At 33.0% G+C, this 19,026-nt stretch overlaps 1 protein-coding gene across 4 annotated transcripts in view; it reads right to left on the bottom strand.

Annotated features, from left to right (window-relative positions):
- The window catches only part of SEMA3E (semaphorin 3E), a 291,418-nt gene that overhangs the window by 24,436 nt on the left and 247,956 nt on the right, over positions 1–19,026 (bottom strand). For all 4 annotated transcript variants that reach the window (XM_063667667.1, XM_054496699.2, XM_054496698.2 and 1 more), the window contains exons 7-14: positions 18,838–18,980; positions 17,686–17,800; positions 17,190–17,259; positions 14,373–14,517; positions 11,679–11,901; positions 8,277–8,368; positions 5,943–5,984; positions 4,148–4,314 (exon numbers count right to left, since the gene is read on the bottom strand). In XM_063667667.1, coding sequence (XP_063523737.1) covers positions 4,148–4,314; positions 5,943–5,984; positions 8,277–8,368; positions 11,679–11,901; positions 14,373–14,517; positions 17,190–17,259; positions 17,686–17,800; positions 18,838–18,980 — 997 coding nt within the window. The remainder of the gene's footprint in view (positions 1–4,147; positions 4,315–5,942; positions 5,985–8,276; positions 8,369–11,678; positions 11,902–14,372; positions 14,518–17,189; positions 17,260–17,685; positions 17,801–18,837; positions 18,981–19,026) is intronic.

Here is a 19,026-nt window from a genome sequence, read left to right as displayed (position 1 = left end):
ACCAGACTGACCAACATGGTGAAACCCCATCTCTACTAAAAATACAAAAATTAGTCGGGCGTGGTGGTGTGCAACTGTAGTCCCAGCTCCTCAGGAGACTGAGACAGGAGAATCGCCTGAAACTGGGAGGTGAAGGTTGCAGTGAGCCAAGTTTGCAACACTGCACTCCAGCATGGCAACGAAGTGAGACTCCATCTCAAAAAAACAAAACAAACAAACAGAAAATATACATATATCTTTAAATATATAACATTATGTATAAAATGATTTCATATGTAAGCATTTTTTTCTGAGGAATTAAACAATGAGAATTATCATTAGTATTAATAGCACTGAAATTCTAAAATCCAGAACCCTGGCATACTTAATTTAGCTTAGAGATTAAAATAGAAGTATTACATAAAGGTGGAAAATACCACTTGCTTCTCTAATTCATGGCATTTCTTCAAGACTGAGGGAAAAACAGAAGGCAAAGCAGAAGTTTTACCCTAGAGGGTGATAGCATAGCTCCCAAAGTGACAATGAGATGCTTTAACCATATGCAATGATGAAATTTGGAAGAGTGAACCAGATTCAATTCCCAATACCACCACTAATGTTCTGTATGATCTTATGCATATTTCCTCCATTTCCTGGCTTTTTGTGTCCTCTCTTGTAAAATAGAGGTGGTAAAATGACACCTAAAATCTATTTCAGTCTCTTTATTTTTTTTTTCATTCTAGGATGTCCTTACTGTCTCTAAATAGCAATAATAGAATGCTATTTCAAGAGATCAAGTGCTTTCTCACACAGGAGTTCAGATCTTATTTAACAAATTAATAGATATTGAAAACTAGGGCAGATCAACATCTCCAATCAATTTTTGGGATTATGACCTGTGTACAAAAGTATGTTTTAGTTTTAGTTTGTTTTTTTAATGTAGAGATTGCTGATTAGAAAACCTTACCTAAAAACCTGAGATTTTACAAAGGTAATATTAGATCTGCCACATGTATCATTCTACTGAACTAGATTGAAAATAGAGCTTATGAAAAAATAACAAGCAAAAGTAGAAAGTTGTATGATTCTATATTGTTTTATACTAGTATGTAGAACTATTATACAACTAATAGCAGATCTAGATGAGAATTAAAATGCTGTTGTTAATCCCTCACTTTTTTGAGTGTTGCTTCTATATTGAGAACCTAAAGCCTGATGAGCAATAATGAATAATGGATAGGAATAAAATCAATAAAATGAGAAACGGCTTCCACTTTGCCAAGATGGTGTTGTATAAAGATTATTATACAAGTGATATGAGGATAAGGAAGCTACAATCAAATAATTCTAGATAAGCAATGTCAAGAACTGAGTGCAAAAATATTGCTGAAAGTTATTGGAAACATACATTTAAAAAGAAAGATATCACACTCTCTAGCAAGGTTTCAGTTTGTTTTATACTATCCCAGTATAGTTGTCCTTTATTTCAGTATACATATATACATACACACATATATGTATATATTACATATACACATACACACATATATGTATATATTACAGGTATACATACATACACATGTATATATTACATACATACACATATACACGTGTATATATCACATGTATACACATATACACGTGTATATATCACATGTATACACATATACACCTGTATATTACATATATACACACGTGTATGTATTACATATATACATATATGCACATATATATTACATATATGCACACGTGTGTATATGGCATATATGCACACGTGTGTGTATTGCATATATGCACACGTGTGTGTATTGCATATATGCACACATATGTGTGTATATTGCATATACACACATATGTGTGTGTTGCATATATACATATCTACACACATACATGTATATTACATATTTACATTATATATGTATGGAGAAGTTTCAGAAAGGTGAACAAAGTTGCTTTCATTCTCAAAGTTGCGTATTATTCTTATATCTCCAGTCTCTTAGACATTTTTAAAGAGAACACTGGAAATAGACAAAATACAAGAGCAAGGGGAAGAAAAAGATTCTAGCATTATAAACCATAGTGTATTTTGGAAGATCATTTTAAACAAGTGGTTTGGATTGTGAATTAATGTTTTTCCCCTGTTGACTCATTTTCACTCTTTGAGCAGAAAAGTATTTATTTTAATGACCTGTTTTTAATTTCTGCTTCTATTCAGGTCTGAAGCAAAAATGATCTGCTATAAAAGCAAACTATTTTACCTTCATGTGTTGGAACTTATCCAAAAAGTTCTCCTCCAGGGGTGAGTGATGGTTCAAAAGAATTTGACACCACTGAAAGATCTCCATTACATGTCACTGAACTGAACTAATTCATTTACGAGCATGGCTTCTGATTCCAGCATTTCATGCCTTCCTGTCTACTATTTTTCTCATTCACTTGACTTTTTCTAAGTAACTCTTTTTGTCCACCACATCTACTGTATTAACAAGCTTAGGGCGGTACACTGTTAAAAGATGCACCATATAAAAAAATTAACTATGGAAACTGCTCAATTAAAATTCATTATCACTACTGCATGCCTAACACAAAACCCTGTCATTCATAAGCATTTGGTGCAAGGCTTGTAAACATTTTTATTGTTGCTAATGACAATAAAATAATTAATGCTGTTATTTGTGGTTAAATTCACATTCTACTCTCATATTCTTCTATTTCACTCCTGACCCATGGTACGGCATGCTTGTTTTTAAGCATTCTGTTTCTTTGTGCAGACAATTAATTCCCTTTGACTGGAATCTTCTTATATCTCTACCTTCAAGATTAAGCTCAAAAGTCAGATTATTTTGAGAATTAAATAAAGTATTATATGCATTGCTCTTAATCCAGTAGCTCATTCATAGTAAGTACTCAATAGCAAGCTACTACTATCATTATCTACAATTCCATTCTTCACTTTAGGTTCCAATTTCCTTTAGACAAGAGGTTATGCTTGTTTCTTCATGTCCCTTGCACATAGTACACTAATTGGCTTAAGAGGTGAATACACTAATAATTAATATTTTCAAATAATTACATGACTATATCTACAAGAATTGTTTTCAAACATCAACAAGCACTTCTGCAAAATCAATTAATTTGCTCAATTCTTTAATACAGTTGGTAAATTTAGTTCAGAAATGTCCTCTCAAAGCATAATTTTACTATCCGCTTATTTCATCATTTTTTAAAAATACTCACTGGAGTGTTAATTTATCTCAAGTAAAATTAACAAAAGTTTTGAATTAGTGAAGTTTTAATGAGATCCTGCTATATATTTGAACCTGTAATACAAGAACTACACTAAATTGGGTTAAATTATATTCTGAAAAATGTTTACAGAAAAGTAACCCAAAGTTAAATAATAAAAATAATTGAAATTAATACAAACTGTTTTTCAGTAGGAAAATTGTCTATACTTCTATTGTTTGCTTTATTTTGTCTTTGGTCATTTTATTGCGAGAAAGAAACTGCTTATTCTCTAAGAAATAAAAATACTTTTTTCCTGAGGTATTTCCACAAAGAATGCAAAACTTCACATGGCTTGAGTGAAGAGATATCCTTATTCTTCAAAATACTTAACTGCACCTCAAGATCTCTGCTTAAAGAATCCTGGGATTTACCTTCTGTAGGAAATTGCAATGACCTCACAGACTGTAGGCATTGGAGTTTGGAGATCTTTAAGTACCTTTCATTTGTGTTGAATTAAATCACACATTTCATTAATTATACAGGTCATGCATTTGCCTAGGAGTTAAAATATTCACTTTCAAAATGAAATAAATGAAGACCAGCTGGTAGAGAGGACATGGGGCAAATGCAAGATGTATTTTAGAATTTCTTTATTTATTTTCCTTTTAAGTCTTTGAATCTCTCATGTGTGGTGGCTTGCCATTTCCACATTTTAAGTTTATCTGAACTCATTTCATGTCTTGCAGAAAAAGTTTCAAAAGAGGGAAAAACTGACTCAAACCTGGGTGAAAAAATAAAAGGTCAACAGCATGTTCAGCTCCAGTCTCTGTACACAATAATTAATACAGGTATTTTCTGGAAAACTTCAAGTTAAGAAAAAAAAAAAAGCATTAGGGTTTTCCTAAGCAAGGGAAATAGTTAATCAGGTATCACATCTCACCTTTTTGCATGTGTGCCTGTTGGGTAATACCGGGAGCAGGATATGCCATCCCAGGCACAGTAAGGGTCTCGAGCCAGGCAGCAGTCAGCACAAGCACTTCCATACATGTCACAGTGATGGAATCTGACTTGAGCCACAGCAGAAGCAGATCCAATATACAGCTGTTGCTGCAGAAATCAGAAAGAGGTCACTAGCAGAAATGGACAAAACTTTCACTGAGTTATTACACCTAGTTTTCACATTTACACACAATCACCTCAGAAAGTATTCACTTAAATTTAATTCACTTAAATTAGCAGTTTCAGGAGTTTGAGACCAGCCTGCACAACATGGCAAAACCCCATCTCTACTAAAAATACAAAAAATTAGCCAGGCATGGTGTCGGGTGCCTGTAATCTCAGCTACTCTGGAGGTTAAGGCAGGAGAATTGCTTGAACCTAGGATGCGGAGGTGGAACCTGGGCGACAAGAGAGAAACTCCGTCTCAAAAAAAATAAAATAAAAAAATAAATAAATAAATAAATAAAATTATAGCTGTTGTTCAATATAGATAATAGAATATTTATACTTTCTATACTTTCATTTCTCTAATATTTGAGAAACATTCATAGACATACATGTAGGAGTACCAAAATTGCTACACTGAACTTGACAAGAACTCAAGAAGCTCTGTTCATTATCTTGCATTATCCAACACTGTGGATCTTCCTTTGAAGATCTATAGAAACAGCCGGGTTTATGCCTGTAGTGGCTTATGTCTGTAATCCCAGCACTTTGGGAGGCTAACGCAGGTAAATTGCTTGAGCCCAGGAGTTTGAGACCAGCCTGGGCAACATGGCGAAACCCTGTCTCTACAAAAAATACAAAAATTAGCTGGGAGTATGTGCCTGTGGTCTCAGCTACTCAGGAGGCTGACATGGAAGGATGACCCGAGCCTGGGGAGGTTGAGTTTGCAGTGAGCTGTAATTGCACCACTGAACTCCAGCCTGGGTGACACAGTGAGACTTTATCTCAGAAACAGAAAACAAATCTATAAAAACAATTAATAAGAGATTTGGAAAGCAAATAGTCTTTTAAATATTGACATAACATTTAGAAGAGTGATGTGCATATCTATCTATCTAACTACAGAACAAGTAGCTGAACATTTAATATCATATCTTTCCTTTTGCCTGAACATGAAGGATTATTTATAAATAAATTTGGAGCAATATATGCAACAACTGTTTCTAAAGAAGTTTACACCAAACTGATTTCAGTGAAGTGGAAAGGAGGTGTGTTTCCTTGCACACTATTGGATTATCATTGTTCTTGCACACTATTGGATTATCACTGTTACCATTGTTTTTGAAAAACATTAGTGAAAAATAACCATGGAATAAAGTGTTATCATGATTGTAGAAGTAAAACTGCTCTCATCTTCTTTTCTATAGAGATAGAAAATGAAAACATGTATCATATAAATCATGATAAACTTTTGTCAGAATCAATCAATGGACATAAAGTTTCAGTCAAACAAGATTAATAAGGTTTAGAGGTCTGCAGTATAACACTGTACCTATAGCCATTAAACATGTATTGTACATTTAATATTTTGTTAACAGGGTAGATCACATGTTAAAAGTTCTTACTACAATAAAAAAGTAATAAAAGAAAAATAAAACTGTAATAAGTTCATATTAAAGCACATGTACTAATGTTCTCATATCCTTTGACCTTAGCTTACATATAGAACACACACACCTACACACACCTACACACACACACACACACACACACACACACACAGAACTTACCCGCTTTGAAGAAATCTCCATAGAAATAATAGGAACTGGATCCTGAAATTTTAAAAAAGGTTTCATTTTTAAGAAAATAGTATAAAAACATTTACCTTAATATGGCTGTAAACTCCTGAAATTACATTACTTATATAAGTGGTTCTGTGTTAAGTACTGTATAGCTTTCATTTTAGTAAATCACTATGCAAATGCAATTAAAATACAGCTTTAAAAACTTTTTTCTAACGGGGTGGGCAGATATGCAGAAGAGAAGAGCAGCAGGAAATCTAACCAGCCTACTGTTTGTCTCTGGAATATTATTTTTGAATTTGCATTTGAATATTACTTGTGCTTTGGAAACTCAAGTATCTTTAAATAAAATAATAAAGTCAGAATGTTCTTTCTATTAAAATAATTGAATCATTAAAATGAAACTATTTTGTCTTTCAATAGGTGTTATTGCTAATAAACCAGGTGATTTTAATCATTTGAACCCAAACCTAAACAAAATATTTTTCTGTTGGAGTGATCATGGTGAATCACAATCAACCCAGGATTCTTTGAACGAGATGAATAACCTGATTTTCTTAGAACTGCACCAGAGAAAGGACAATTTGTACCATAGCTTTGGGAACCAATATGTTGTTTTTGGATTGTTAAGGCTAGTGCATCCCTAAGGAGCACAATAAACTCAGATCAGCTGTGCAAGTGGAAAACCACAAGACAGGTGAAATCCACTCTGGGGATGATTATCCTTTGAAAAGCTGTTTGTTAAAAGGGAACATTTGATCCTCTATGTCAGTGTTATTTTTATTTTTTATTTTTACTTTAAACTACCGAATCTTTATGCTTTCATACATTCATTCAGGCAACAATGTTTCTTAAGAGTTTTCATGCATAAAACACTGTGGTGAGTGAATATTAAACATATTTCAGTTTATAACATGAAATGAAATCTTATGTAGAGTCCCAGAGTGCAAAATAAACAAAAGCATAGCTGCTCTGGTTGATATAGAATGGTGGTTAGCTTTGGGTGTGGCTCTAGGGAGTCTGTGTTCTAGTACAGCAAAGGAAAAAATGTACTGCTTCTCATTTATAAAGTCTTTTCACATCTACCCATCATAAACATATAGAGCCAATCTTTGTTATTCACAGATTCTGTATTTGCAAATTAGTCTACTTGCTAAAATTAGTTGCAACCCCAATATCAAGACATTCTGTGTTTTTAACTCATGGGCACACGCATGCTCAGAGCGGCAAAAAATTTGAGTCACAGGACATGCACATTCCCAGCTGAGATGAAACAAGGTGTCACTCTGCCTTCTTGTTTCAGCTTTCACAGTGTAAATAAATACCTTTTTCATGGACTATGTAGTGCCAAGGTTTTCACATGTCTGTGCTTTTTGTTGATGTTTTGTTTTTAAAATGGCCCCCGAGCATAGTGCTGAAGTGCTGTTTAATGTTCCTAAACTCAAAAAAGCTGTGCTGTGCCTTAACGTTGGAAACACTTTCCTTAGATAAGCTTCATTCAGGCATGGAATATAGTGCTGTCGGCTGTGAGTTCAATGTTAGTCCACCAGCAATATATATTAAATAAGGTGTCTTTAAACACAAACACACATAAAAGAAGGTTACGTATTGATCTGTTGATAATTATGTTATAAATAGAAATTTGCTGGAACATAACCTTGTATTTCCCATGGGAGTAGTGGTCAGTATTCACTAGTTCAGTGTTACAACGACTTTAAAGACCAAAACTGCTGCAAATGATACGATTTGATATGTGCATGTGTGTGTGTAAGTGCATATGCGTGTTTATATATATATGCACACATATATGTGTATACACACATACACATGTATACACACATGCACCTATGTAAGTGTATCTGCATATGTGTTTGCTCATGTCTTTTTATTATCATTTTCTATTGTTTTTTTTAGTAAATTCTTTGTATAATTAATGCACTTAATAAAAAGCAGGATGCTTATCTTGTCACAATGTTCATGATATGAAAATGTATTTTTTTTGTCAGTATTGATAGGACTTTTCTACAAGATGTGACTGTAATACTGGCTCTGAAAATTATATGTAGTATGAATGTTCTTTCTTTATAGTCACAGTTTATTCACTGAAATTCTTTCCATGCTAGGTAAATATTGATCTCTCATTTGAAAAGTCTGTAACAATCAAACAGATGCATTAGAATTTGAAATAATTCTTCACTTGTATTAGCTCTGAATCCACAACACAACTGTTAGGGGAAAAAAATGGATATAGTATCTTTCCTATTTACATCTCACTTGTAGTTGTAGTGCATAAATTTGGTCTGTATTTTTTACTTTAAATACCTTGAATATCTGAAGTTCTTCTAGAATTACTTCTTCCATTGATTCCATTTCTTGGTTGTAAATTGTGATTACTTTCAGCACAATTCCATTATCTGTAAGAAAACAAAACAAGAAATAAACTAGAATCTATGTCACAGTCTGGTTTTCAAAAAAACCATGTAGCTGGCTGGGTGCAGTAGCTCATGCCTGTAATCACTTTGGGAGGCCAAGATGGGTGTATCTCTTGAGGTCAGGAGTTCAAGACTAGCCTGGCCAACAAGGCAAAATCCTGTCTCTACTAAAAATACAAAAAAAAAAAAAAAAAAAATTAGCCAGGCATGGCGGTGGGCACCTGTAATCCCAGCTACTCTGGAGGCTGAGGCAGGAGAATCACTTGAACCTGGGAAGCAGAGGTTGCAGTGGGCAAGATCATGCCACTGCACTACAGCCTGGGGGACAGGGAAGCCTTCATCTAAGAAAAAAAAAAAAAGTAGCGACTATAAATTCAAACAAGATTTGAAATCCAGATGCATGAAACATTTTAATCACTGTCAGTTTAAAACAATACGATTACTTATAAACTCATATTTTTAATTAGCAAAATTAATTTTATATGCCTGGCCAAAAAATGAGAGGAAATAATGATTTTTTCAAATAGTTTGATCCAAAAATCCAATCATAGATTCAAAAATCAAAATGTCTTTTGGAATTAATAAAACATAAGAGAGATGCCAAATTATTCTAGCTACTTTTTCTGTGATGCATGATGCAAGAAAATTTTTTTACCAAAAGCTACTTTTATGGTGCAAAACTATACCTTTAGTCTTAGGGAATATTCCAAGCAACACACTGTGAAACTCATCTTATATATAAAACATACACATACATGCAAGCACACACAGTTCTGGCTAGAAAAAAATCCAAGTATACACCATTGAGAGAAGTGTTTGTACCAATCATTTAGTTTCCATAATCATCATTTATTTTTAAAGTTTATATTCATATTTTAAAATTCCATCTAATTTTTATCATTTCTGATATTCTGAACTTGTTCCTTCCTATAAAAATTTTAACACATTAATTTGCCTGTACAAATAATTTAGTATAATGCTAGACATAATAATTCAGAAAAAAAAGAGCACTTTGAATTTCTTCTCTAAGAGTTTCTATGCTATTTCAGCAGTTTGTTGAAATATTATCAAGCCTTATGGATAATAAAACTGGATTATAAGTAAGCTAATAACAGTTACCTGTATTGTACACTACCCAAAGGAAACAAAAATTATCATCATTTTGAAAACTAAGCACACATATTAAATACTTGACAATTATATCAGGCAAAAAGTAAAGATAAGACTCAAATGATTAATTTGCAATTAGTGGTTTTTTAATAAGGACCATATATGTATTGTATTAAAGCCGGTGTCTAGTAAATATTGGACAAAATAACTATTATTTGTGGGATTTTTCAATGTTGTACCCATTTCACATTCATCAAACATGTTCTTTCTTCTGAAAATCTGTGGTTCAATATGATGACACCTTTGAGTTAAACATGGTGTATATGGCAGCACAAATATATGCTTGATACTTCTGAAATTCTCTGGAATAAATTTGATCAATATGACAAGCAAGTATTTCTAAAAACATTCTTGGACTGTTATATGTGGCTTCGGCTTTCCAGGGCATTTACAAATAACATATTAGGTTGGTGCAAATTTATTGCGGTTTTTGCCATTAAAGTAACAGCAAAAAACCGCAATTACTTTTGCACCAAACTACTACTTTAATTACTTTTATCAAATATTAGTATTGATTATGAAACTTTTAAAAATTTTGTTGGAAGTCACTATGAGTGAATTTATGGCCAAGTAATTTCAAGTTTGCTAAAGAAATCTGATGATACCATTAATCTTGAACCCACAGTGCTGAGCATATTATTAACTTCCTAAAATGAATGAATAAAATACAGTGCGTACCAGAGATCAATTTCTAAGAATAAGATAGACGTTTTCTTTTTTAAATCTTTGTTTTTAAAAAAACAAAAGGATGGCCGGGCATGGTGGCTTACGCCTGTAATACCAGCACTTTGGAAGGCTGAGGCAGGCGGATCACCTGAGGTCAGGAGTTCGAGACCAGCCTCACCAAAATGGAGAAACCCCTATCTCTGGTAAAAATACAAAATTAGGCAGGCATGGTGGCACATGCCTGTAATCCCAGCTACTCGGGAGGCTGAAGCAGGAGAATTGCTTGAGCCCAGGAGGCAGAGGTTGCAGTGAGCCAAGATCATGCCATTGCACTCCAGCCTGGGCAACAGAGCAGGACTCCAGCTCAGGAAAAAACAAACAAACAAACAAAACAAAAAAAGCCACAAAAAACAAAACAAAAATAAAAACAAAAGGATTATTGGAGAAGCCCAAGCACCAATATTAATATTAATATTACATCCTGTTTCCTGATCTGGGCTTATGCCAATAGCTCTTGAGAATTACATATCTATGATTGAAGTCATGTATGTTAGAATGCTCACTTCTCTAAAGATCAACTACTGTAGCAATTACTGTGCTGAATAAGAAGAAAGACAATGAAAGAAAGAAAGAATCATTTTAAACACTTTAAAAATGACTAGGATTTTAAAACACTTCAAAGAATTTGCTACATACTACTCTGGAGGCTGAAAGATTTCAAGTCCTCTCCTACAAGTTAGATCTAATGTATGGGTTAATTGAAACTACAAATTTATTTGAAAATATCACTTTTAGCATATTTATCATACTTTGTTTTATTAATGCAGTATATTATTGGTAACATTTGGCCTGCTTGGTACAAATGGTTGATCTTGACGTGAACTCATAAGAATTGCTGTGTTTAGAGATTTAGGTGAAGTTATTGTCCCAAGTTCCAAGTTGTTCACAAAATCTCCAGGACTCACTGAGCAAAGTCAGTAATGGAGCTGGGAAACTGACAGAACTGTTCTTGCTATGACACTCTACTTCCACTATGAGAACTTCTATTTGGAACCAATTTTGTTCATTAACATCTATTATTCATTTCTTTAGTTATTCATTTATTCATATGCATGAAGTACTGATCATGTATAAGGAATTACATCCTATGCAAGCCCCAAATCTTCTCTTTGGCAGCTTCAATATTTCTCACATCTGAAAAAAACCCACATATTTTGTTGGTCAAACCATGACACTTCTGACAATGAAAGTGGTAATATTCCCAGACAAGTGGCCTAAACGCTTACTATTGCAGCCACGTGAGGTCTCTATTTCAATCTTTCTCATTTTGGATTAGCAGTGTGAAATGGTTTAATGGACAGACAGATTTGTCGATAGGTGCTTTTAGAAATATTATTAAAGTTATTGAATTTAAGGGTCAATTTAAATATCTCTGAGTACTTTCTCATCTCTTTACCTGTCCCAATAAACAAGACATCATATTGGCCATCCTCAGCTTCCACTCGATCCACTGCTATTTGTTTCAGGTTGTATTTTCCATCTGTTTTTACCAATATTGGTTTTTTATGGGCAGGTTTTATGGCCTGGTACATTAGTGGATGACTTCTTGCAAATCGGATGGCATCATCCGGGTAGTCCTTGGTGGTTCCGTATCTCCCTCCGTTTACTTTGCTGGCACACTGAAAAACAAGTGGATCAGATAATTCTTTTTGCCTTACACCCAAAGAGAACATTTATAATCGATTATGAGAAGAATCAGAAAAATTCTTCAGATAATTCTTTTTGCCTTACACCCAAAGAGAAAATTTATAATCAATTATGAGAAGAATCAGAAAAATTGAAGATGTCAAATTAGTCAATTGTGCATTTAGAAATATTTAGTAATCATATATTTTTCTTTTTTTTTAACTTTTATTTTAGCTTCAGAGGTACATGTCCAGGTTTGTTATATAGGTAAACTCACGTTCTTGTACAGATTATTTTATCACCCAGGCACTAAGCCTAGTTCCCAATTGTTCTTTTTTTCTGATCCTCTCCCTCCTCCCACCCTCTGACTTCAAGCAGGCCCCTACGTCTGTTATTCCCCTCTTTATGTCCATGTGAGTAACCATATATTTTTTGTTACAGAAATGGAATCTTCCTCAGAAATTGGAAAGGCTAAATTATTTCAAACATGCAGCACTAGATATACAGAGAAACTAGATAAATTCTGGAAAAGTGAAGTATAGTTACTATCAAGACTTTGGGGATGGTAAAAATGTTTAACATCATACATATTCAAATTATTTTCTCTGTTTTTGAAATTTGTTTTTTATAATATAAGTTAAATTTTTAAGGGAAACAATCTATTGTTCATACAAAGAGAAGAAATCTCTTTGTTGTGTTGAAACTTCTAACTAAGGATCACAACTGTAAAAAATAGCTTTACTACTATTGAGTATGATAACATGATCAGTGATGGTTCTGATTGGCTCACTGACTACAGAATTTTAGTGGTTCAACAAAAAAACCTATTCAGATGTTATCACTGTTAATTATCAACGGCAAAAAAAAACACTCTCTATTTACTGTAATCTATATGAATTTGTATTTTTAATGGATTTGACAAAATAAACTGGGAAAACAAGAAATATGTGCTATAACATGTCAATTTTTAAACTACTGACTAAAAAATTAAATACTCTACAGTAGCTTAAGTTACTTATTGGAAAACCTTTAAATGTGTTGATTCATGCTTGTTAGTAACTGCTCCCTCATTTTACATATTTTCCTCCAGAACTACAGCAATTGCAATGATTACCTTGATAAAAACTTTCCACTTTAGAGTATAAATACAGTAGTTTAGTAATCAGATTCCACAAAGAGGACATTTATAATGGTGTGGTTTTTAAAATCAGACCATATTTCCTAATTTGGCATGGATTTTTCACTTGAGTGTACTTTCATGATATATAATTGGAAACATTTTGGACTAGCTTGGAAGCAGCTCCATAACCAGTCACTTCCTCCAAATCTCCTTTAAGACCATGTGGTTTCAGGAAGCATTTCCAGCAAAGCCACAGGAGTAGGTTTTCTCCATTTAAAATTGTAACTTCAATCAATAGAGTGAAATAAAATATACTTTATGTCTTACTGGAAGTAATAATTTTAAGCTAGTGAGAGAGAGTGATTGAAATGGTAAAGCCTTAACACTTGTTAATGGAGGTAAGGTTTGTTTCCACTTTGGGTTTTTGCTCTACAAAAACGGTTTCTATCTGACTTGCAAGTAATTGTGGAATCAGCGTAGTGATGGGATTTCACCAGCTGTTTGTAAAAGTATAGATGTTGACTTGTGTGACAAGTTAAATCTTTGCTCTCCATAGCTCACATAGCACATACAATGATCCAAAGTTTTTCCAACCTAGTTGCACACAGGATGAATGATACAAAATCATCATCTCATCATCACCCTCACTATCATCATCAGTTTTAGCCATGTGTGCTAAAAGCGCAAAAGACTGCATGCCTAGCTAAGAAGAATCTTAATAGTATAGTTCAGAGACAAGTGGTAGAACTTTTGTACTCTAGCAATACTTTTGTATTGGCATTTCTTTCCTAAGGGGCCAGCAAGGATGTTAAATGAGGTGCTAAGTATTCTGAGGAGATAGAGAAAAAAACTTCTTATAGATTTCCTACAATGAGAAGTAAGGAGACAGTTTGGCCTAGGGAAATTAGAGGCTGATTTAAATATTAGAACATAAAAATTTGGTGACATTGTCCTGCTTGGAATTTATATGTGGTGCTAACTCCTCTGAAGAGGCTGAGAAGAATACGATGTTCATGTTACTGAATGTTTCTGTGTTCACCAGTACTTTTAAAAATAAAATTTCAATTGGTGTTACTTAGCCAAAATATCAATAATAGTAACGTATTTTATAATACTGCTGTGTCCATTATATATTATATTCTTTTTATTAAATAACAAGGATAAAACTTGAGATTTGAAAGGATATTTCTTTACTACATATACTTTTCACCGAGCATACTCTTAGGTATATTATTCCTTAATTGTTCAATCTGCAAAGTCTTGTAAAACGCATGAAACAGTGAACAAAATATTACCAAAAGTGCACTTAAAAATAAGAATTATTTGCTATATAACTAAACTTACAGAACCAGGCCTTGGATAAGGGACTTTTCCTTCATAGACTGACCAGTGGTATTCAGGTCCTTCCTTATGTGCATATGGTCCGTTGAAGGCTGCCCGAATGCTAGACATGTGATAGACACATATAGCATGCCCTCGAAAAATATTACTGAAAAATACAAAAAAGATAATTATTCTTCTGGAACTAACTGCAGGTCATCTAGCCAAATACCCCAGCCTATAAAGATAACAGTCAAGTCTTTTGGGTAAAGTAGTTGCAATTTCTTTAAGCAAAGAATATTCTAGATGTGTTAATTATTGCAATATTTCCAATTTTGAAACTCTGAAACTTACCATTTTCTTAATTGCCTACTTAATACACTTGAAGATGACATTGTTACAGAGACAAAAATAATGTCACTTCACTTATTTTTAAAACTTGTGTTTTTATATTTTTTTATTAAGGGAGATATGGCCTTCATATTAACAAAGACTTATTCCCAAGTTGAATTACTCATTTAGATATTATCTCCTTTATGTTGTTCTATTTTCAAAGTAGACAGTGTCCTCTTACTCATTATGCTGTTAATATTGCTACAAATTCTATTAAGATGTATTAAGTTTCTTAATGCATATGACTTAAAGAACAATTTAAAGTCTTATGAAAATTTAGGCCTTTTTTTCCATTTTTTAGCTGGGGTTCATGTAGACTTTAATATGCTTGTATATTCCTTCCTCCAGTCACCAAAAAGTGTCTTTAAAATTACTTTAACTATATAAAACTTAGATCCCTCATCTCCAGAACTAGCAGAAAGCAAAAAAATTTTCTTGATTACAATTTTTACTTGACAGTATAAAGGCAGTAGTTGACTAACTGTGGCAAGTTTTATTGAAGACATTTGTAATCAGATTCTACAAAAGGACATTTTTAAAGATTTTTTAAAACAATCTTGCCATATTCCTTAATTTAGCATGAACTGAATGAATTATAACATTATCAGAATTTCTGTATTGTAAGAATCCAAATAATTAATGTTTGTGAAAGTGTTTTGCAAAATTCAAAGTTCTATATAAATAAAGTTTCCTACATCCTGAGACACCTGTAAAACAGCAGTTATGTTACTGTCCTACACCCCCAATTTACACATTTTATAACACACCTTGAAGCAATTGGAAATGCCTGGGATACAGGGAACACTTGAGATAGTCTCCTAACTAAAGTGGTAGCACACCTTTCATCACCATTCTACAAATATCAATCCTTATGTCAGGTAACAGCTGGGAAGCTTTTGTTCTCAGATTTATATAAATTGAACAGTCAAAATGGAAATTATAGAAGAAAATAATGTCTTACGTTTGATTTCTCAGAAAGATCCATTATGCCATCATTTAGGAAAATAGCTTATAATCTGATCATATTAACCCATAGAGAAACTAAACCGATTATTCCATAGCTTTAATATATCATATAAATTCACTGAATTATCATGCAACATATGAATTATTCACAGCATAAGGGAGGAGATGAAGTTAAAACGTTAAGTACTCTCCATGCGCTGTGATAACTACCAATCTACCTTAACTATTTTTCTTTGCATCAAAGAATAATTGATAGACAAATTGTTTCCATGTTTCTCTGTTGAAGAAAAGGTCTCTTTGCAACAGCAGGATTCTTGTCTAAAGAGATGTATTATTTTCTCTAAGTGAGCATTAGAAACTACCTACTGAAAAATAACAAACTAAAGCTGTGTGGAAAGACCCCATGTAAGAACAGTATACATAATTATTGACAGTTTATGGCTTATATGATGTAAAAGAGGAATTCAGTAATACGATTCCAGCCCTGTCAAGATAATTGAGGTATATTCTTCTTTATTTTTATCCTAATCATTTTACCTGCACTATGCCTTACCTAGAAAGATACTCAGGAAATTGTGTATATAACCTTTTAACAAAAACTGATTCTAATATTTTTATTTGTGTGTCAAAATACATGAAATAATATTTTATCCATTTTTACAGCACTTCACTATGGGTTAAAAAATACAAAAACATAAAGGGGAAAATAATAGATTATACATCTTAAACTTGAGCAGCAAATTTAAAAGATACAGAGCAAATGATGAACATGTGTTCACTATGAATCAAAGTAAGAGCAGGAAAATCAGAATAAAAGAGTGAGAAGAGTGTTCTATGATTAAGAAGTCGAGAAATTTTTCTTGGATATGGCAATTGGTAAGTATTGGAGAACTGATGTAAATCGGTTTTGGAGGAGAAAGTTATTTCAAGCAAGATAAGTGAATAAATAAAAATATAGTAATAGAAGCTAGCAAAGTAGATACTGACTGGCATCTGTCAAGGCATTATCTTGCCAAAATCAGACCATTAGTGAACTCAGAGGGAAAATATCCAAAGGCGAGTGAGTAACAGTTGATATAGAATCTTGACAGCCTGGCTTGGAAAATTCTATATGATGAATAAAGGAATTATCCTAGACTTTACAACATATAATAACACATTGTAAAGACTGATATCTTACAAACTGTATGTGAAAAAAAATCACTGTGTTCTAGATTAGAGAGTGAAGAGATTAGGATACTGAGCACAGGAGGATTCTGGGTACTATAAACAGAAACAAGATTTGGATTCAGATTGAGCTTTTGAAAATGAAAGTACATTTGCAAATGTTGGAGAATAAAGATCAATTGGTGACTATAAAGTGTAAAAAATGAGAACAGCAACTGGGTCAATAGTCTTTCAACTTACATACACCATGAAGGGAGAGTCCAGTGAGGCATCTCTTGTTATATATTGTTTTTATTGACTGTATAAATTTCTCACCTGGTAGTGTTAAAGAGTCCAAATATAACTGGATTCTTATGATCTCTGGTAGGTAGCAAAAAAACGTCCTCTGAAAAATTAAAGACCATTCCACTGCTTAGTATTTTTAGCTCTTTTTGCATGCAAAGAAAATGCATTCACATAAATTTGTTTAGAACCCATTATAGATTTTAAGATGTATATTTTCATATACAATCACACAACCACGACCAAGTCATAACAGAGCTCATCATTCAGCTGTTCTGGGTGGCCTTGAGCTGAACAATAGGAAGGAGCCAGACACTGACTCTAAACTAACAAGATGAGCCTCTTTTTGTTCTTGCAATCCCTTTTCCCCCAGCATGTGTGCCTGGCCAAAATGAAAAGAACAGAAACTTGCTCTATGTTAAATAGAGGTCAAATACACAGAAAACAAGTTTTCTATGTATCCTAGGGATAAAGTTATAAAGAGGCATATACATAGAAGGGCAAATTTAATTCACCTAAAAACATTTACCTAATTCATCAAAATATGTGTCAATTCCATTCATTCCTGGTACTGAGCAAATGAGTCTCGCTTTTAGGAAAGTGCTCCACTTATTCACCAGTATTCTCTGCCCTCCTACATCATTCTGTGAAAATCAAAGAGGAGGTAAATAGTTACTTAAAGAATTTTGACCAACCACAGATTTCATATTATTAAACATGCATTTGCCAGGAGTTATGACTTTTTTATTTAACTACGAAAATTTGGCATAATTCTCAAGTAATGTCATAGGTGCAACTCCCCATAATTTGGATTTTTATTTTTTTTTAGGTTTCTTCATTCAGCCTTGTCAGTGCACTTTCACCCTGATACATTAAATATATTTTGCAGATATTAAACAATATTAATACAGCAATCTCTCCTAAATAGAATAGTGGAGAGATACAGTAATCGTGATTATTACTTTGTTCATAAATAATTTGCCTCTCTCAGGAATATAGAAACATCCATTTATTTTCTTCCTTTAACAAAGGAAGAAAGCTTTTCAAGAAAGTTTGAAATACACACACAATGCCCAGACTATATATGTATATAAATATATACATACACCACACACACAATATACATATACACACATATTTATATGTAAATTTATTTTCGAACATCTTCTTAAATGCCAAGGTAACTATACATTTGTAATTTTATTTAATTCTCTCAATATATGTTGCTACTCCTATTGGTTTTAAATGTTCCCAAACGACCTCTCTAAATATTCAGTAAATTACAAATGGCTTTTTTTAAAATAACTTTAACCAACCGAATTGTTCAAACATAGCTATGTATATTATTTGTACTGTGTACTAAAGGAATAAAAAAGGTTTTGATTAAATTCATTAAGAAAAATAAAGTTCAAGTTTCTGCATGGGAAGAAGGACAGTCTAATCATAGACGATTTCTTCTCGGTACAGCTTCAAAAATGGGGAAAATCATACAAAATACGAGGTCCTTTTAAAATACACCTTTCACTAGATATGAAATGTAGAGGTTGGTAGAGTAAATATCAATTGTAGGCAGTCTAAAGAATACTAGAAAATATTTAAAAGTAGAAACTTACTATAAACTTAATAAAGGCCTGACCATAAATTGTGAGATAAGCAAGCATAATGAGAGAGAAAGCCTCACCACACAGAGTCGCCCGACCCTGGTGTAAATTGCATGGGCATTGTTTTCTGCCTCCAGTGCCTTCTCAGTAAAAAAGAAATATACTTTGTTGTCATCTCTGTCTTCATTGTCAGGAATCATGTATGAACCTACAAATTTTGGTTCTATAGGAGCAAAAAATAGGAGAAAAAGTAAAATAGATATTACAAC

This window comes from Pongo pygmaeus, chromosome 6 (assembly GCF_028885625.2).
Source record: "Pongo pygmaeus isolate AG05252 chromosome 6, NHGRI_mPonPyg2-v2.0_pri, whole genome shotgun sequence".
Classification (NCBI taxonomy): domain Eukaryota; kingdom Metazoa; phylum Chordata; class Mammalia; order Primates; family Hominidae; genus Pongo; species Pongo pygmaeus.
The sequence above is the reverse complement of the archived record's forward strand: the minus strand, read 5'-3'. Positions and strand labels throughout refer to the sequence as shown.